Source organism: Plecotus auritus, assembly GCF_963455305.1.
Source record: "Plecotus auritus genome assembly, chromosome: X".
Classification (NCBI taxonomy): Eukaryota; Metazoa; Chordata; class Mammalia; order Chiroptera; family Vespertilionidae; genus Plecotus; species Plecotus auritus.
Genome location: NC_137784.1, coordinates 138,217,122 through 138,236,783, shown reverse-complemented (window position 1 = coordinate 138,236,783; position 19,662 = coordinate 138,217,122). Strand labels below are relative to the sequence as shown.

At 39.0% G+C, this 19,662-nt stretch overlaps 1 protein-coding gene across 1 annotated transcript in view; it reads left to right on the top strand.

Annotated features, from left to right (window-relative positions):
- Positions 1 to 19,662, top strand: part of CLCN5 (chloride voltage-gated channel 5) — a 171,645-nt gene that overhangs the window by 108,526 nt on the left and 43,457 nt on the right. The window contains exon 4 of the mRNA XM_080653678.1: positions 3,174 to 3,320. Within this exon, the coding sequence (XP_080509804.1) occupies positions 3,174 to 3,320 (147 nt within the window). The remainder of the gene's footprint in view (positions 1 to 3,173; positions 3,321 to 19,662) is intronic.

Below are 19,662 nucleotides of genomic sequence, written 5' to 3'. Positions count from 1 at the left end.
AAGTGTCAAGTGGAGTTCTTGGGAATTTAGGACTGGAGGTTGAGGTAGAGGTGAGAGCTAGAGAGATAGTAGATTTCCTTAAAGGGTAAAATTAAGTACAGTAGTCCCCCCTTTATCCAGTTTCACTTTCTGTATTTCAGTTATCCATGGTCAACTGTGGCTCAAAAATATTAAATGGAAACTTCCAGAAATAAATAATTAATAAGTTTTAAATTGCACACCATTCTGAGTACCATGATGAAATATTGTGCTGTCCTGCTCCATCCCACCCTGGGTGTGAATCATCCCTTTGTCCAGCATACCCATGCTGTATCCACTGCCCACCTCAGTTGCCATATATGTTATGAGAGAGAGAGAGAGAGAGAGAGAGAGAAAGAGAGAGAGAGAACATATTCACATAAATTTTATTACAGCATGTTGTTATAACTATTCTATTTTATTATTATTGTTGTTAATTTCTTACTATGCCTAACATAAATTAAATGTTATTTTAAGTTTTATTTACAGGAAAAAAACAGTATATGAGGGTTTGGTACTATCTGTGGTTTCAGGAATCCACTAGCGGTCTTGGAACTTATTCCCCATAGATAAGGAGTGGGGCTTTTGTAAATCAGAGTAAGGCGGGGGAAGAAGCTGTTATCTCAGTCAGATCCAGAGCAAAGTAGAAGAGATTTTTTTCCTTAAAACTAGAGTAGATACTTCTTCCTGGATGATAAGGGGTGGGAACAGAGATATTCAGGATTTCTTTTGTGTTGTTAGTAATAGGGAAAAACTGCTAAGGATCCTGTGGAACCTCAGGGTTCCTAGAAGTACAGCTGAGATAGGGAATTTGTATAAATTCATTGTTGCAGGAGGGCTTGGAGAAGGGGAGTGAAGGAAGCAGAATAGAGAAGGGGGGAAGAGTTCAGTGAGGATAAAAGGATTGGGGAACACTGAAGGAACTCTACTAAGATCACAAAGTGTGAATTCTTAATGTCGTCCTAGGACTCACTTGACTTGATCCACATAGCATAGTTAGAGATTTTGTACCTGAGGAAATGGTTTGATGATCAATAATTTTGTACATTATTAATACCTTTGCGTAAATGACCCTACCTTCCCTTTATTATCACATCAGCATGGTAATGTTCCTGGGAAACCTATTGTTTACTTCATATATGCACAGAGCTCAAGTTATTTGTGCATATTGGGAATGTATTTCTTTGATTTATATTCATCCTTATCTGCAAGTGAATGGAAAGTTTCCCTTGGATTATCTGTTCTCTTGGTTTCAACTATTACCTTGATGTTGAAAACTTCCATGTCTTTGTCTTCCAATCTTCATCTCATCTATCCTAACCAGCATCATTGTTGTATCTGTCCCACTATCCCACAGTGATTTGTACATAGGAGGTGGTTCATAAATGTCACTCACACTTCAGTCAGGCTGATCTCTTTATTACCGTGAGGTATTGTGAAATTGAACACATGATTTAGAGTTTAACTTTTTAAAAACACTAACTGGGCAAGTTATTTAGCCTCTCTGAGCTTCAGTTTCCTTATCTGCATTAGGAGTGATAATGCCATAGCATAGGGACTTTGAAAAATTAAGTGGAAGAGTTCACTTTAAGCACATAAGCCTGAAAATTGATAAGCACCTGGTAAATGTCAGTTCTTTCTCCTTTATGCTCAATGTTTAAAATATTGAATTTATCTGTCATGATTCCAATTTTTCAGGTCTATTGCTTAATTTGTCCTATTTAGTTTTTACCATATTCATCACACATAATTCTGATAACCCAGAGTAAGAAGTTTTTTAAAAGTGTTGGAATACCTCAAAAGTAATATTATTTGCCTAATCCAATAGAACTTTCCTGACTATGATTCTCAATCAAGATTTCATTTTAAAAAATTGGAGGGGCCCTAGCCAGTTTGGCTCAGTGGATAGAGTGTCGGCCTGCAGACCAAGGGGTCTGGGATTCAATTCTGGTCAAGGCCACATACCTTGGTTGCAGGCTCCTCCCTGGCCCAGACCCTGGTTGGAGCTCATGCAGGAGGCAACCAATCAATGTGTTTCTCTCACATCACTGTTTCTCTTCCACTCTCTCTAAAAGTCAATGAAAAAGTATCCTCTGGTGAGGATTAACAACAACAACAACAAAATGCAGGGGAAAAGGGTAGATAACATAAAGTTGGCTATAATGATGGTTTTTAAAAATCGATAAACTAAGATTTTTTTAGTAAAATTTATATCTGAAGGTGTACACTTGGGATGTCAAAAATGTTTCATCTTTCATATTAAATTCATGAGCAGAGAACAACATTGAATAGCATAATATGCCTCTTTCCCCCAGTATTTCTGTGCATTTATGTTGAGTTAGGAGCTCTGGGAAACTCAGAGGCGTAAGATAATGTTTCTTGACTCCCAAATGGCCACCACATTTCTCAATACTGATGTGTAGTTTTTACTTCAGTTGATTACTTGTGAATTACTGTGAGCTTTGTACATATGTCCTCATTTGGTGTGTTTGTTTGCATTGTTCTAAAAAAAAAAACCTGCTTTCAGCTACATGGTAAGGGTAGAGGTACATTACATTTAGAGGGTAACTGAATATACTAAGTAGTTTGCATGTCTATATTGTTAAAAGAAGAGTATGAAAAAAGACATAAGAATAAATGTAACCCAAAAGGTGAAAACTACCCACATGCCCATCAACTGATGAATGGCTAATCAAAATGTGGTATAGCCATACAATGGGTATTATTCAGTCGTAAAAAGGAATGAAGTACTGATACATGGTATAATATGAATAAGCCTTGAAAACATGAGAAGTGGAAGAAGCCAGACTCAGAAGGCCACATATTATATGATGACATTTGTATGACATATCCAGAATCAACCAATCATAGAGACAACAAGAGAATGGAGGTTATATGGGGCTGGGGTGAGGATGGGGAGTTATATTTACTGGATACAGAGTTTCTTTTTGGGGTGATGAAAATTTTCTGGAAATTTCTAGTGATGATGATTGTGCAACATTGTCAATATACTTAATGCTGCTGAATTATGTAGTTTAAAAATGGGTCAAATGGTAAATTTTATGTTATGTGTATTTACCACATTTTAAAAAAGAAAAAATGTTAAGGAGCTTGTAGGTCATTATAATAAGCCTCCTGTTTTTCTTTCTGCACAGGAGCCATGGATAATAGAGGCTTTCAGCAGGGGTGTTTCAATAGCTTCCAGAGCAGCTCCAGTGATGAAGACTTGGTGGACATACCAGGGACAGCTATGAATTTCTCCCTGAGAGATGATGTTCCTCCCTTAGATGGAGAAATAGAAGGTATCATTATTGCTGATGACAAATTATCTTTTAAAAATTATTTTTAATGTACATATAATAAAATTTGTTTTCTGGTGCATAGTCCAATGAGTTTTAACCCATGCATAGATTCTGGTATCCACCACCATCAACAACATACAGAACAGTTTAACATTCCCTTTGTAGCCAGACCTCCCTACTCCCAACCCCTGGTAACCACTGATCTAGTCTCTTCCCTTATGGTTTTTCATTTTTAAGAATGTCATATAAACCATGGCTGGTGGGCTCAGTTGTTAGGGCATCCACCCAGCCACCAAAGGGTCGTGGGTTCAATTCTGGTCAAGGGCACGTACCTGTGTTGCAGTTTGATCCCTGGGGCTCAGCTGAGGATTTTTAAAAAATGGAGCTGCATAGTATGTTACCTTTCTTTTTTTTAAAAAAATATATTTCTTTATTGATTTCAGAGAGGAAGGGAGAAGGAGAGAGAGATAGAAACATCAATGATGAGAGAGAATCATTGATCAGCTGCCTCCTGCCTGCCCCCTACTGGGGATTGAGCCTGCAATCCGGGCATGTCCTACGACCGGGAATTGAACCATGACCTCCTGGTTCATAGATCGATGCTCAACCACTGAGCCACGCTGGCCAGGCGTATAGTTACCTTTCGAGACTGACCTCATTTACTCAGCTTAATGCCTTGAAATTCATCCAATTTGTTCATTCCTTTTTCTGGCTGAGTAGTATAGCATGGACTGGGATTGCTGGGTATGTTGAGCTTTATAAGAAACTGCCAAACCATTTTCTAGAGTGGCTGTACCATTTTGCATCTGAACTAGCTATGTATGATAGTTCTATTTGTTCAACATCCTCAACAGCTTGGTATATTTCGTAATTATTTATCTTAGCCATTCTAATAGATATGTAGTGTTATCTCATCATGGCTTTAATTTAATATCCTTAATGGCTTATCATGTTGACCATCATTTTATGTGCTTATTTGCTAAACTTATATCCTCTTTGATGAAGTGTCCAAGTCCTTTCTCCTTTTTTTATCATTGGGTTTGTTTGTTTTTTAGTATCTGGAATACATTTATAAAATGAGAATTCCCCTCATCTATTCTCTGGCTACCCATTAACATCATTCTTTTCTTTCTTTTTTTTTTTAAATAAATCTTTATTCAGATTATTACAATTGTTTCTCCTTTTTCCCCCCATAGCTCCCCTCCACCCGGTTCCCACCCCACCTTCTGCCCTTACCTCCCCCACACTGTCCTCATCCATGGGTGTATGATTTTTGTCCAGTCTCTTCCTGAACCCCCCATACCCCTTTCCCCCTGAGAATTATCAGTCCACTCCCTTTCTATGCCCCTGATTCTATTATATTCACCAGATTATTCTGTTCCTCAGGTTTTTAATTCACTTGATTTTTAGGTTCACTTGTTGATAGACATGTATTCGTTGTTCATAATTTTTATCTTTACTTTTTTTCTTCTTCCTCTTCTTTAAGAATACCTTTCAGCATTTCATATAATACTGGTTTGGTGGTGATGAACTCCTTTAGCTTTTTCTTATCTGTGAAGCTCTTTATCTGCCCTTCAATTCTGAATGATAGCTTTGCTGGGTAGAGTAATCTTGGTTGTAGGTTCTTGCTATTCATCACATTGAAAATTTCTTGCCACTCCCGTCTGGCCTGCATAGTTTCTGTTGAGAAATCAGCTGACAATCGTATGGGTGCTCCCTTGTAGGTAACTAACTGTTTTTCTCTTGCTGCTTTTAATATTCTCTCTTTGTCTTTTGCTCTTGGCATTTTAATTATGATGTGTCTTGGTGTGGTCCTCTTTGGATTCCTTTTGTTTGGGGTTCTGTGCGCTTCCTGGACTTGTAATTCTATTTCTTTCACCAGGTGGGGGAAGTTTTCTGTCATTATTTCTTCCAATAGGTTTTCAGTATCTTGCTCTCTCTCTTCTTCTGGCACCCCCATAATTCTGATGTTGGTATGCTTGAAGTTGTCCCAGAGTCTTCTTACACTATCTTCAACTTTTTGGATATTTTTTCTTTTTGCTTTTTCGGTTGAGTGTTTTTTGCTTCTTTGTATTTCAATTCTTTGACTTGATTCTTGTGTTCCTCTAGTCTGTTGTTGGGTCTCTGTATAATATTTTTTATTTCAGTCAGTGTATGTTTAATTTCTAGTTGGTCCTTTTTCATATCTTCGAGGGTCTCATTATATTTATCGGCCTTTTCTAGGATATTCTTGAAAAGCCTTATAACCGTGGTTTTGAATTCTATATCCAGTCGTTTGTTTTCCTCCATTTCTTTCGTTTGTGATCTGTTTCTTTGACCCCACATTTTCACTGCTTCCCTGAGTTGGTAGGGTAAATTTGTGTGCTAGGTTTCCTATATGGCCCAGTGGGTCGGCCTCCCCAGTTAACCTGAGGTGGACACTCTTGGTGCACCCCTTTGTGGACTGGGTGTACAGCCTTGTTGTAGTTAAGCCTTGATTGTTGTTGGTATTACTGGGAGGAATTGACCTCCAGGCCAGTTGGCTGTAAGGATCAGCTGTGTCTACACTGGGAGAAGTTCGGTGCTGGAGACAGCCTTATAGGATTAGACTTGCCAAATTGCAATAGCCTCTGTGCTCAGCTTGGATGGGGTGGAGTGTCAGGGCGGAGCAGACAGTCTTGGCTTCCAGACAGCCTTGCCCTTGTGCGCGTGTGCGCCTGCAGACCTCTGCCTTCCCCGGCTTCTGACTCCCTTCCACTAGGGAAAGACTGTGGCAACCTCCGCAGCCTTTGTGTGCACTGGTATGCGCGCGCCTGCAGACCTTTGCCTTCCCTGGCTCCCGAGTCTCCGCCTGAGAGTCCAGATTCCCCCCCGTAAGAGCGCAGGTCCCCAGGGGCTCGCCTGGAACTGGGGTTCAGTGCAGTCAGAATTGGGGTTCAGTGCAGTCAGGAGCTTCGGACTCCCTTCTGCTAGGGAAAGCCTGTGGCAACCTCCGCAGCCTTTGTGTGCACTGGCAAGTGCGCACTGGCAAAAGCCCCTGCCTGCCGGGGCTCTCCCGGGTCTCCGAGTCCCCGGGTGCCTTTCTCTCTACCTGACAGTCCAGATTCCCCCTGTATGAGCCTGGGTCCACGGGGTTTCGCCTGGGTCCTGGGGTTCAGCGCAGTCAGAACTGGGGCTCAGTGCAGTCGGGGGCTTCCTTCCCCCTTCTGCCAGGGAGAGTCAGCCAGGCTCTAAGCCGCCCTTCCCTCTGCGCGCACAAAGATCCTTTGCCGTACCTCCAATTCTCTGTGAGCTTTTCTCTTTCCTTCTAGTTGTAGAATTTTCACTCAGCCAGCTTTCCTGTGGTTCTGGATGGTGTCCGTTCTGTCTTTTAGTTGTAGTTTTGAAATTGTTGTGCGAGGCAGCAGTTTAGGTGCTTACCTATGCCACCATCTTGGTTTCTCCTCCTAACATCATTCTTTTCGATGGCTGCACACAATTTCATAGTATAGCTGTACCATGGTTTATTTAACCAAGATCTTATTGATGTATATTTCAGTTGTTTCCAATGTTTTTCTATTACAAACAGTGCTGTAATGAACAACTTTGTGTGTGTGTGTGTGTGTGTGTGTGTGAGTGTGTGTGTGCGCACAGATATCTTCTATGTATATGAAAGTGTGTTTGTACCATGAGTGTATAAGACTGCTTATTTCTCCACAACCTTACTGGTGCTGAATATTATAATTATTTTTTCATCTTTATATGTTATGATAAGTAAAATAAATAAATAAATTCCCATTATTGATTTAAATTTTGCCTTTTTAAATTAATGAGGTTGAGCATATTTTTACGTTTACTAACCATTTAAATTTATTTTTTGGAAGTTTTCTGTTTACATAATATTAATATTTTGTCTAATGTAGGTTAAATATATTTTTTCCATTTCTGGTTTGCTTTTGTTAACTTTATTTTTTAATTTACAAATACTCAGACAAGGGAAACAAAAGAAAAAATATACCAAGGGGACTACATTAAACTAAAAAGATTTTGCACAGCAAAATCAATCAATCAATCAATCAATCAATAAATAGCCTACTAAACGGGAGAACATATTCGCCAATAATACATCTGATAAGGAGTTAATATCCAAAATTTATAAAGAACTCACACTACTCAACACCAAAAAAAAAAACAACAACAAAAAAACAACAACCCAAACAGTCCAATTAAAAAATGGGCAGAAGACCTGAATAGACAATTCTCCTAAGAGGACACAGAGAAGGTCAATAGACATGTGAAAAGATGCTCAATGTCATTAATTGTCAGAGAAATGCAAATTAAGACCACAATGAGGTATCACATCATACCAGTCAGAATGGCTATCATAAGTAAATAAATCCACAAATGATAAGTGTTGGTGAGGATGTGGAGAAAAGGAAACCCTCATGCACTGTTGGTGCAGCCACTATGGAAAACAGTATGGAGGTTCCTCAAAAAATTAAAAATGGGACTGCATTATGACCCAGCAATTCCAATTCTAGGTATATATCTGAAGAAATCCAAAGCACTAATTCAAAAGAATATATTCACGCCTATGTTCATTGCAGCATTATGTACAATAGCCGACCTATGGAAGCAACCCAGATGCCCATCAATAGATGAGTGGATAAAAAAGCTGTGGTGCGTATTTATGATGAAATATGACCCACTCATACAAAAGAATGAAATTTTACACTTTGCAACAGCGTGGATGGACCTGGAGAGTGTTATACTCAGTGAAATAAGTCAGTCAAAAGAAAGACAAATACCATATGATTTCACTTACATGTGGAATCTAAAGAACAAATAAATGAACAAAATAAACAGAAACAGATTCATAGATACATAGAACAGACCGATGGTTACCAGATGGGAGAGGGTTTGGGTGGCTGGGTGAAAAAGGTGAAGGTATTAAGAAGTACAAATTGGTAATTACAGAATAGTTACGGGGATGTAAAGTACAGCATTGGGAATATAGTCAATAATATTGTAATAACTATGTATAGTGCCTGGTGGGTACTGGACACCCATATTGGGGGGGACACTTTGTAAGTTATATAATGTCCAATCACTGGGTTATACACCTAAAACTAATGTTATATTGTATGTCAACTGTAATAGAAAAATAAAAAGTATTTAAAAAGAAAGTAAAATAATCTACTTACCATGAACAAAAAAATTTACAAATATTTTAAAATTTTATATAGCTAGGTATATCACCCTTTTCTTTGGTCACTTCTGAGTTCCTTGTTGTAATTAGAAAGGACTTGAATTACTTTTAGGTTAAATTTGTATAATTACTTAAAACTACTCTCTGTTTTTTTAACTGGTTGGAGTTGCCATTCTCAAAGGGACCCAGAAACTACTGTCAGAATTCATTATTTAGCAAATTTATACTAAGAACATATGTTATTGTAGATTCTTTGCGAGGTTTGGCAATTAGGAAGGCTTTAAGAAACCACCCCTGCCTTAATTCTAGCTAGCTAAACAGACCCCTAAGGACTTATCATAGTACTTACCTCTTAGAGTAGTTTTACAGGATTAAATGAGATAATAACATATACAATGCTTATAACTGTGACTGGCATTGAGTTAATGCAAAATAAAATATTAGTTATTACTCTTATTATTTTTAAATTTCTATTATAAGCCTCTAAGTGTTGTAACTCTTATAAGAACTTAGTAGAAGCAGCATTCTGTTTTGTGTGTGTGTGTGTGCGTGTCTGTCTGTGGAAGATTTAAAAATATCTCATGTATTTGAAAATGGAATTGAAAGATTAGTTATATGGTAGGAAGAAGAGCATTCCAGGCAGAAAGCAAGATTTTACAGCGATATTAACAGCCATAATATATACAGAGATATAAAAAGGGCAGAATATAAGGCCAAACAAATAAGTTGGGGCCTTGAATGTCATGCTAAGAAGTTTGAATTAACTTCACTGTCACTGTGAGGACAAACTCCTTCATCCATTCATTCAACAAATATTTTTTTGAGCACCTATATGAACCAGGCATTATTGTAGGCACCAGGGATATAGTGGTGGAATTAATTTAGATAAAATCCGACCGGGAATTTAGATCTAGTTAGGTAAATCAGTAAACAAACAGATTAGTTAATTACCCATTGTGATAAGTAGTACTAGAATGAAAATAAACAGAATGACAATAGAAGATAACTGGGGAATAACACTAGTTAGAAAGGTATGAAAACTGCAAGCCAGTCAGGTTTCACTTATAATGGAATCTAATGACAAAACAAAGTAAGAAACAAAATAGAAACAGACATAGATAGAGAACAGACTGACAGCTGTCAGAGGGGAGGGGAATTGGGGGTTGGGTGAAAAAGGTGAAGGGATTAAGCAAAAACAGACAAACTCATAGAACAGTATGGTGATTGCCAGAGGGAAAGGGGATGGGGGGAGGTAGAGGTGGGTAAAGGGGGAAAATGGTGATGAAAGGAGACTTGACTTGGGGTGTTGAACACACAATACAATATACTGATGATGTATTTTAGAATTGTATACCTGAAACCTTTATAATTTTATTAACCATGTAACCCCAATAAAAATAGGAAAAAACAAAAAACCCTGCAGGTTCAAAAGGATAATAAGAAATTTGCCTGGTAAAGATATTTCAGGAAAGCTACAGAAGAGAACCCCTGAATTTAAAATTCATAAAAGAAAGGTACTCATGATTTGGTATTGAGTGATTTTTCATATTTGCCTACTTCTACAAAAGGGACAAATGTTTGTGTGTCACTTCCACTTAATGTAGAGTTATAACCACAGTGAGTCAGTTATAACAATTACTGTCTCTAGTAAAGTGGTCAGTTAGGTTTTCCATAAACTTACACTGGCTACCTCTCCTTAAGCCTTCTGGCTAAACCAGAGTAGTTTAGCTTAGTTATATCAGCATTGCTTCTTCTTTTTTTTTGTGGGGGGAGGGGTTTAATACTCACACAAGGATATTTTTCCATTGATTTTTTTTTTTGAGAGAGAGTGAAAGAGAGAGAGAGAGAAAGACAGAGAGAAACACTGATGTGAGAGAAACACATCAATTGGTTTACCTCCTGCATGTGCCCTGACCAAGGCCCAGGCCAGGGAGGAGCCTGCAACCAAGGTACATGCCCTTGACCAGAATCGAACCCTGGACCCTTTGGTCTTCAAGCTGAGGCTCTATCCACTGAGCCAAACCGGCTAGGGCAGCATTGCTTCTAATAGAAAATGATTTCATATAGCATTTGGATCACCAAACTACTTTTTGTGTGTTCACTGTGTTCTCAGTAGGTGATTGGGGCAAGTGTGTACCCCTTTGTTCCCATATAATAGACTAGGAAATTGAGGCAGAGAAAATTTTGGCATTGCTTGTGATTGTAGAGTGTGTTTTTACGGGATTAGCCCTTCACCACTTTTCACTGGCCTTTATAGGAGAATGACTGCTTGTGGTTTACAAGATTTGACCATAAAAGAATTATGCTGTTTTCCATGAGCCATGAAAATCAGTACAATCACTCTGCAGTGATATAGCTTTCTTGTTTTTCTTTTTAATTGTTCTGACTTTATTTGATGTTTACACGTGGGATTTCCTAATAAAAACAACAAAAAAGGTCATAAAGTTTTTGCTATTTGGTGGTGAAACTGCGCATAGAATACTACATTTTGTACCAGGTACAATAGCACGTACTAAAAAGATAAGTTAAAAGGAGCTTGAAAGGCAGTAGAAGTGGTTCTTGTTTTCCAGAAGACTAGAGGGATTGATTTATGAGGAATGAATAAATAAATTATGCATGACATGGTTAAATGCATCTGAGGTAGTGTTATAGTAGTCTGTAAATTAGAAGAAACATAAACATGGAGATCTGAAAGAAGGGGAGAGAAAGAAAAATAGAAAAAGGGTTTGAGTAACAGGAAAAAACTCAGAGCTATTCTCATATTCCATCTGTTCTCACTTGCCTGCCTCAGCAGCCTAGACCTCGAGGTCAACAATTCATTCATTCATTTATCCATTCATTCATTTAATATTTATGGGGAACCCAGATATGAACCCAGCACTGTATTGTTTTAGTAATGCTCCTTGATTCCCTTCTTTCCCTCACCTCCTTGTCTTTCTACCTAGTGTGACTTGCTACTACTTTCTGTTGAATGAGGAGACATTCCTGGCAGAGAGCAACAGAGGTAAAGGCACAACAGCATGAGATAACCTTTTCTATTCAAGAAACCAGAGTCTGCGAGTCAGAAGTCTAAGCCTCCCAGGGTTGGGATGGTGGCAGTTGGAGCTGGAGGGAGGAAAGCAGGGGATAGGGTGGGAGATCTAGTTAGAAATCTAGATGGAGTCCAGATAGTGTATGCTTCTGGACTTTATCTTGTAAGCAAGGAGCCATCAAATTATTTAAAAACAGAGGAATTATATGATTGGATTTGTGTTTTAGAAAATTTATGGCAGTGTGGAGGATGGATTGAGGAAAGAGTAGGTAGGAGACTGGGACACCAGTTAAACTGATATTTTTAAACAATCTAGATGAAAGATCAAAAGGCCTGAATTAAGACAACCGGAATGGAGAAGAAAGACTAAGTTCTAGAGAAATTTCAGAGGGGGACTTGATAGGATCAATTAGATATGGGGAATAAACTAGAAGAGAGTCATGAGTGACTTCAAAGCCCAGGCGGAATATGAGAGCAAGTCGTGGCCCCCTACATATGTCAATGTGATTAGATCACCCATGAGCTTCAACAACCTTCTAACGTCCCAGGGAAGGAAAAACAGTTTTGAAATGAAAACTATGCCGGTACATGAAATCCACCAAGTTAAGTTGTGAAATAGTTCTGTTTGTTCTGCCGCACTATCAAAAAGGATCATACTATATCTCCTGAGAGAAATGGAAAACATCTTGGGCTCCAGCTCATGGAAAAACCTGCCATCATCACCTCAGTTAGCCTCTCCCAAACTGTCTAACTCAAGCAATTATGTGGATGGGGCAGAGAGGACAAGGAAAGGGAATTCAGAATCCATCACCTTCATAATACTCACACTCCCCTAAACACTTAGCCAGGGAGAATGGCAATTGTAGCTGCTGCTTTCTCCCCACCCCCCATTAGACCAATAATATTTTATTGAATATCTATCTATCAATATATCTATCTATCTCTATAATAAATGCTATGGAAACAAAAAATTAAAAATATGCAATCCCACTTGGCTAGTGTGGCTCAGTGGTTGAGCATTGACCCATAAACCAGGAGGTCACAGTTTGATTCCCAGTCGGGGCACATGCCCAGATTGCAGGCTAGATCCCCAGTGTGGGGCGTGCAGGAGGCAGCCAATTGTTGATTCTCTTTCATCATTTATGTTTCTATCCCTCTCTCCCCCTCCCTTTCTCTCTCTGAAATCAATAAAAATATAATTTTTAAAAATAAAAAATATATAATCCCACATCAAAAGAATCTTTCATTCTCAAAATAGGTAGGATTTATAAATTATATAACTTGCAAAAGAATATAAAAAACAATGACTTATCTGCAGCTTTTTGAGCTTTAGATAAAAAGTAGCTTGTATCAGAAGCTCTCTGGGACCACAAACCACACTCCAGGTTTATACGTTTAACCTTTACAATCAGGCCTGTGATGATGTACACAGGCTTTAAACGCTTCATTTAGGTTACTTAATGGGAAAATATCTGGTCAGATTTTATACTTTATGCCCTCTAATCTCTCCCCCATTTATTTATTCATTTATTTATATTTTTGTCAGTACACGCATTGTTCAGATTTATTTAGTTTTTACCTAATGTCTCATCCAGGATACCACATTATATTTAGTCATCATGTGTCCTCGGGTTCTTCTTGGCTGCAACGGTTTACTAGACTTTGTTTTTAATGAATTTGACAGTTTGAAGAGAACTGGCCAGGCATTTTGTAGAATGTTTCTCAATTGGGATTTGTCTGATTTTTTTTTTTTCATGATTAGGCTGGGGTTATGGGTTTCTTGGAATAAGACTAGAGGTAAAGTGCCACTCTTAACTAGTCACTGCTGATGTTGATTTTGATCTCCTGAGCTACTGTTTGTCAGTTTTCTCTACTGTAAAGGTACTCTTTCTTCATTCTTTCCATAATGTACACTTTGGAAGGAAGTCACTGCATAGGCCACATTTAAGAACTAGGGAACTGTACTCTACCTCCTTGAGAGTGAAGTATCTATAGAAATTAATTGCAATTGTTCTGCATGGAGGATTTGTGTCTTCTCTCCCATTTATTTATTAAATCACTTATTTATATCAGCAGGGACTCATATTTGTTTTATACTTTAGGTTTTAATGCATTACTGTTGGGAAGCATGAGACTTGGTTGGAAAGTTTGTAAGGAGGACATTCTGATAAAAGGGAAGTGTGTGGAAAGCCACCTGCCCTGTGACCTTTCCAAACAAGCCTGTTCATATGCAGACACCCCCCTCCCTCCCGGCGCCCCCCGCCCCCCCCCCCCCCCCCCCCCGCCCGCCTGTGTTGACTGGAATCCTTATGCTTAATCCCTGGATGCCCTTGCCTAGAGACAATGTAAACACATGTGTCCTCCCAAGATTATTCACCCTGCTGATTATATCTAAAGATAAAATTCCAGTAAAGGGCCTAATGGGGCAGGCAATCATGGCGGCTTGGCTTCTTCAGCTGGGCAAGCCCCTTAGCCCTTGCCCCCACAGTGAAACTGTGTCCCAGTAATCTGTTCGTCTGTCATTCAGGGGCTCCTGATCAGCCCCGGCACATTACTACTTTTTGTTTTGTTCAAACTTTTCCAGCTTTGTCCATTTGGAGCTGTTTTTTAAAAAAATATTTTTATTGATTTCAGAGAGGAAGGGAGAGGGAGAGAGAGATAGAAACATCAATGATGAGAGAGAATCAATGATCGAGCCTGCAACCCAGTCTTGTGCCCCGACCGACCGGGAATCGAACCGTGACTTGCTGGTTCTTAGGTCAACTCACAACCACTGATCTACACTGGCCAGGATGGATCTCTTTCAAATGGCTCTTTCTCTCTGACATACTCGTCACTATTGGGTTTTCTTGAGACTTACTTTCTGGCACTACAATATGCTCTAGCCAGGGGTGGGCAAACTTTTTGACTTGAGGGCCGCAATGGGTTCTTAAACTGGACCGGAGGGCCGGAACAAAAGCATGGATGGAGTGTTTGTGTGAACTAATATAAATTCAAAGTAAAGGAGCGGAGGGGAGAGCAAGAGAACCGGATAGAACAGCCGGATCCGGCCCGCGGGCCGTAGTTTGCCCACGGCTGCCTAGATCTATGTTACTAGTATATATTTCCTTCCTCAGTCCTAGAATCAGCCATTTCTCCAAGGAGCCCTGGTTTCTTTTAGTGGAGAATGGTATTAGAAACCAAGATCTGGACACTAGTGCTCCTGTCTATTGGGCTATTGTTCCTTCTAGGCCCTCTCAGACTCTCAGTAAAGAACTATATGTCTGTATATTGCCCCATGTATATATTCATATCTATAAATAGAAATATTATCTACATGTAGCCATCTGAATCTACATTAAGCTAAACCTGAGATCATGCTAATGTCTCTATTTCTCCTCCATTATCACACGGATCATTCTAGCCTCTTCCTCCCGCTTGTCTGTAACCTCCCACTCTAGGTAGTGAGAAACTTAGCTTCCACCACCCACCATCCATTAGTTAATTGTTCACTTCTAGCATATAGTGGTTTCAAATTGTTAATATATACTCTGTCAACTAGAGTACAGTGTTTATACATAATTTCTTTTTTTACTTTGATCTTACAGACTCTACTAATTTCCAGTTACTTAGGTTAGCACCTTTTTCCTTTATTCCCTTCAGTAAGGCTGTTTCACATATTTGTAATATAGATTCTTTTGTCACATACTGCATTCTATCTATCTTAGGAATTTAAAAAATTGATTTTTAGAAAGTGAAAGGGATGGGGAATAGGGGGGAGAGAGAGAGAGAGAGAGAGAGAGAGAGAGAGAGAGAGAGAGAGAGAGAAACATCGATGTGAGAGAGACATCGATTGGTTGCCTCCCATATACACTCCTACCTGGGTGGGGAATCGAACCTGCAACCCAAGTATGTGCGTTTAACCAGGAATTGAACCCAAAACCCTCTGTTGCGCAGGCCAATGCTCTACCCACTGAGCAACACTGGCCAGGACAAGACTATGTTTAGTTTTGTAAGAAATTGTCAAACTATCTTCCAAAAGAGTGTACCATTTTGCATTCTCACCTGCTAATGAGAGTTCCTGTTATTCTGCATCCTTGTGAGCAATTGGTATTGTCAATGTTTCAGATTTTAGCCATTCTAATAGGTATGTAGTGGTATGTATTAATTTTAATTTGTATTTCTCTAATGACAAGTGAAGTTGAACATCTTTTTATTGGTATTTGTCATCTGCATATCTTCTTTGCTGAAGTTCAGATCTTTTGATTTTAGATTTTTCTTTTCTAATATTTGCATTTAATGCTATAAATTTCTCTGTAAGCACTGATTTTGTAGCATCCCACAAATTTTGACATGTATTTTCATTTTCATTCACGTAAAAATATTTTTTAATTTTTCTTGAGATTTTTTTTTTTTGGCCCATGGGTTATTTGGAAGTGTGTTGTTTAATTTCCACGTATTTGGGGTATTTTCCAGCCATTTTTTTGTGATTGGTTTCTAGCTTAATTCCATTGTGTTAGGATTTATGGTAAACTGGCTAGGAGGTAGTCTGTGTTTAATATTTTTTAAAAATTTTATTTATTGATTTGAGAGAGGGGGGAAGAGAGAGAGAGAGAGAGAGAGAGAGAGAGAGAGAGAGAGAGAGAGAGAGGGAAAGAAAGAAAGAAAGAAAGAAAGAAAGAAAGAAAGAAAGATCAATTTGTTGTGCATTCATTGGTTGCTTCTTGTATGAGCCCTGACCAGGGATCAAACCCACAACCTTGGAGTATTGGGATGATGTTCTAACCAACTAAACTACTCTGCCAGGAGAGTTGAGCAGTGTTTAATGTTTGGTGTAACTATTAGTACCAAAGGGTTAAATTCCTGTAGTGTCTTTGTTTTTCTCTCCCCTTTTGAGTTTCCTTCAGTAGATCTCCTTGATAGAGATTCTGTGTCTTGCAGCTCTTTCAGCTATAATTTACTATTATAATAAAACCCTGTTGGTGTGGTGGTAAGGTACGGGGGAGAAGGTCATTTTATAAGCTTCTGATTAAATTTCAGTGTCTGTTGAGCCTGTGTTTTGTGGTTTTGACTGTCACAACTTTTAGTCCAGTGGTATATGCTTTTGTTCTCCCTGCCCCCACTACTCCTATCCCTGACCTCAGCTTTCTCAACCTATTTCCTGGAAGCCCAGGACCCTGTTGACTGTGTGTGTTTTTTTTTCTCTTAGATGAGACAAGAAGGCTGAGAAGGGAGGGTGCTGGAATGGGAGGAATGCCCTTCCCCCAACTAGGATAAGGCTCAGCCAAAGAATTTTCCCCTAGAGCATAGTCCTATGTTATAGAGAGCTCTGGGATATTTCAGTAATTACTCTACCTCCTCAGAGCCAGGAGAGGATCTTTCTTGAATCTTCACTGAGAATTTGGTGCAGTACCTGGAGGTAGATCCCACAAAAGTGTAGGCCACAAGAGTTTCTCACTCCCACTCAAGGCCACACTCAGCCTTCAGCAATTCGTCAAAGTTGCCATTTAAGTGTCCCTGGGAGATTGTGGTTCCAGTGTTTTCTACTCTAGGTAAGCAGATCTCAGCTGTGCCTCTTTGGATAAGCCTGTATCTTCAGATTTGGGGGTTGCAGTTTCCCCTGCAACCTCAACTCTCTGGAGGGCCCAAGAAAAGTTATTGATTTTTCTATTTGTCCAGTTCAGTTCATTGTAAGGATGGGAGTGAAACTTCTAAGCTTTTTATTAGTCAGAGCTGAATCTGGAAGCTCTCCATTTCTTTTTCAATCAGGGAAGCCACTTTGGTCTCTTCTTGAAACAAAAAATTATATATTTTAGAGGCCCTTTGGCAGTAATATAAATCCTGAGTGGATTATTTTTAAACTCACCTCATTCCAATTTGTAGCACCAGCTTTAGCAGGGGTGGGGGATGTCCAGCCCCCGACCCTATAAGGCCCTCGAAATCCTTTGGTCTGGCCCTGCCAAGGCATTAGGGGTGACTTAATTAAATGTTTGACAAATACAGCAGGCTAATTTTTAAGGTGATAATTTTGTATGACCCATGAATGATGTTATAAATATCCAAATGGCCCTTGGCAGAAAAAAGGTTCCCCATCCCTGGATTAGAGAAAAGAGTTGCTATAACGTTATGGATTGTGTGCTGAATGTTTCTGGGGTACGTGGCTAGCAGGTACTCCAAGGATACTGTATGTATGTATATTGGCATAGCTCTAGTTGACAATATGTCATTGGGTCCCAGGTTGTTCTGTACTTTATTGATGAGCCGAGTCTTACTTTTCTTTTTTAAAGATTGGGAGTGCCATTTTATGATCTTGCCAGGAGAGTGTTCTCAGATAACTATGAAATCAAAATACCATTTGGAATTCCTCAAAGTTAAGATCTACTCAAAAGTTATTCAGCACAATGTATGAATGACTAAAAAATCATTGTTAAAATGAGAGTTGGAAAGAACTTTAAAAATCACACATGCTAATCACCCCCTTATTTTACAGATGAGGAACTTGAAACCCACAGAAATTTTGTCAATTGCCTAACATGACACGTCTAGTGAGTTGTATAGCTAGGGTTAAAATTCATATCTTCTCACTGCTGGACAATAGGTCTGATTAGAAACATTTTCTTCCCATTGACTTTCACTGAAAAACTCAGTAAGCCATCTTCCTCTTGGTGTTTTCCTCCTGGTGTTCTCCAGAAACTGTCATCTGCTTTGTTTCTAAATACCTAAGTATTTAGTCTTCTCAGAATGGAAGTCTGCCCTTTGCATTGTCCCATCTCTACTCTTCTAGCTGTGTTATCATTGTTTTCTTCCTTTTTAAAACCACTTATATAACACATAAATACCTTACTATAAAGACTCAAACAATACACATTTACTAGTATATAAAATTTAATACCTCTCTATTTCCCTCTCCAGAGATAACCCCTCAAAAGAATTCAATATGACTCTTTCAATTCATTTTCTATTCAGTTAACACAAAAATATTTATTTTTTAAACATATCCTACTTATTATTTTGTAACTTGTTTTTTTTCACATATGTTTGTGGGATTTTCCTATTTCAATACTCATCAGTCTACTTCTTTCCTTGCATTATTCCCCCATCACTGGACTCTTTCATTATTTCCATGTTTTTGCTACTACTAACAGTGCTTCAATGAATAACATGCATACATTGGTGTACAGTTCCTAGATTTCATATGAATATGTTTTTAACTCATTTTCTGTCCATGACAGCACACTATTCTCATGAATTCAATAAGAATCTCTTAATTGGTACTTCTTTTGAAGTTTTTTTCCCCACCAAAGAATAATGGCTAATCTCTTGTCCCCAACTTTTTTTGAGATTGATAGAAAGAAACCAATGGAGACTTAGTATGAAAGAACTGAAGAATTGCTGCATCTAAAACAATAATTACAAGTAATTAAACAAGATCATGCTAACCAAAGGGTTTCCCAACACTGTGGAATGTAATGTACATTGTAAGGCAGTGTCTTCCTACCCATTACACTCCCTAATCCTGTTTTCAATCCCATAAACATGTAAATATGATAAGGAAGGAATGAAGAGCAAGTAATGGAGCAGAGGGCTATTTTATTTTTTAAATATATTTTTATTGATTTTAGAGAGGAAGGGAGAGGGAGAGATAGAAACATCAATGATGAGAATCATTCATTGGCTGCCTCCTGCACCCCCCCCACTAGGGATGGAGCCCACAACTCGGTATGTGCCCTTGACCGGAATCAAACCCAGGACCCTTCAGGCCAACGCTCTATCCACTGAGCAAAATTGGCTAGGGCGAGGGCTATTTTCTTTACATGGACAACCTGTTCAGCAGCTTTTTTTTTTTTTCTTAATATATTTTATTGATATTTCACAGAGAGGAAGGGAGAGGGACAGAGAGCTAGAAACATCGATGAGAGAGAAACATCGATCAGCCGCCTCCTGCACACCTCCCACTGGGGATGTGCCCGCAACCAAGGTACACGCCCTTGACCGGAATCGAACCCGGGACCCTTGAGTCCGCAGGCCGATGCTCTATCCACTGAGCCAAACCGGTTTCGGCATGTTCAGCAGCTTTATCAAATCTAGTCCCTTTACTTCCAGTTCTCTATAGATTTTTGTGGCATTGTAGTCCAGTGGGAGTCTGCAGATACCAAGCCATAGCC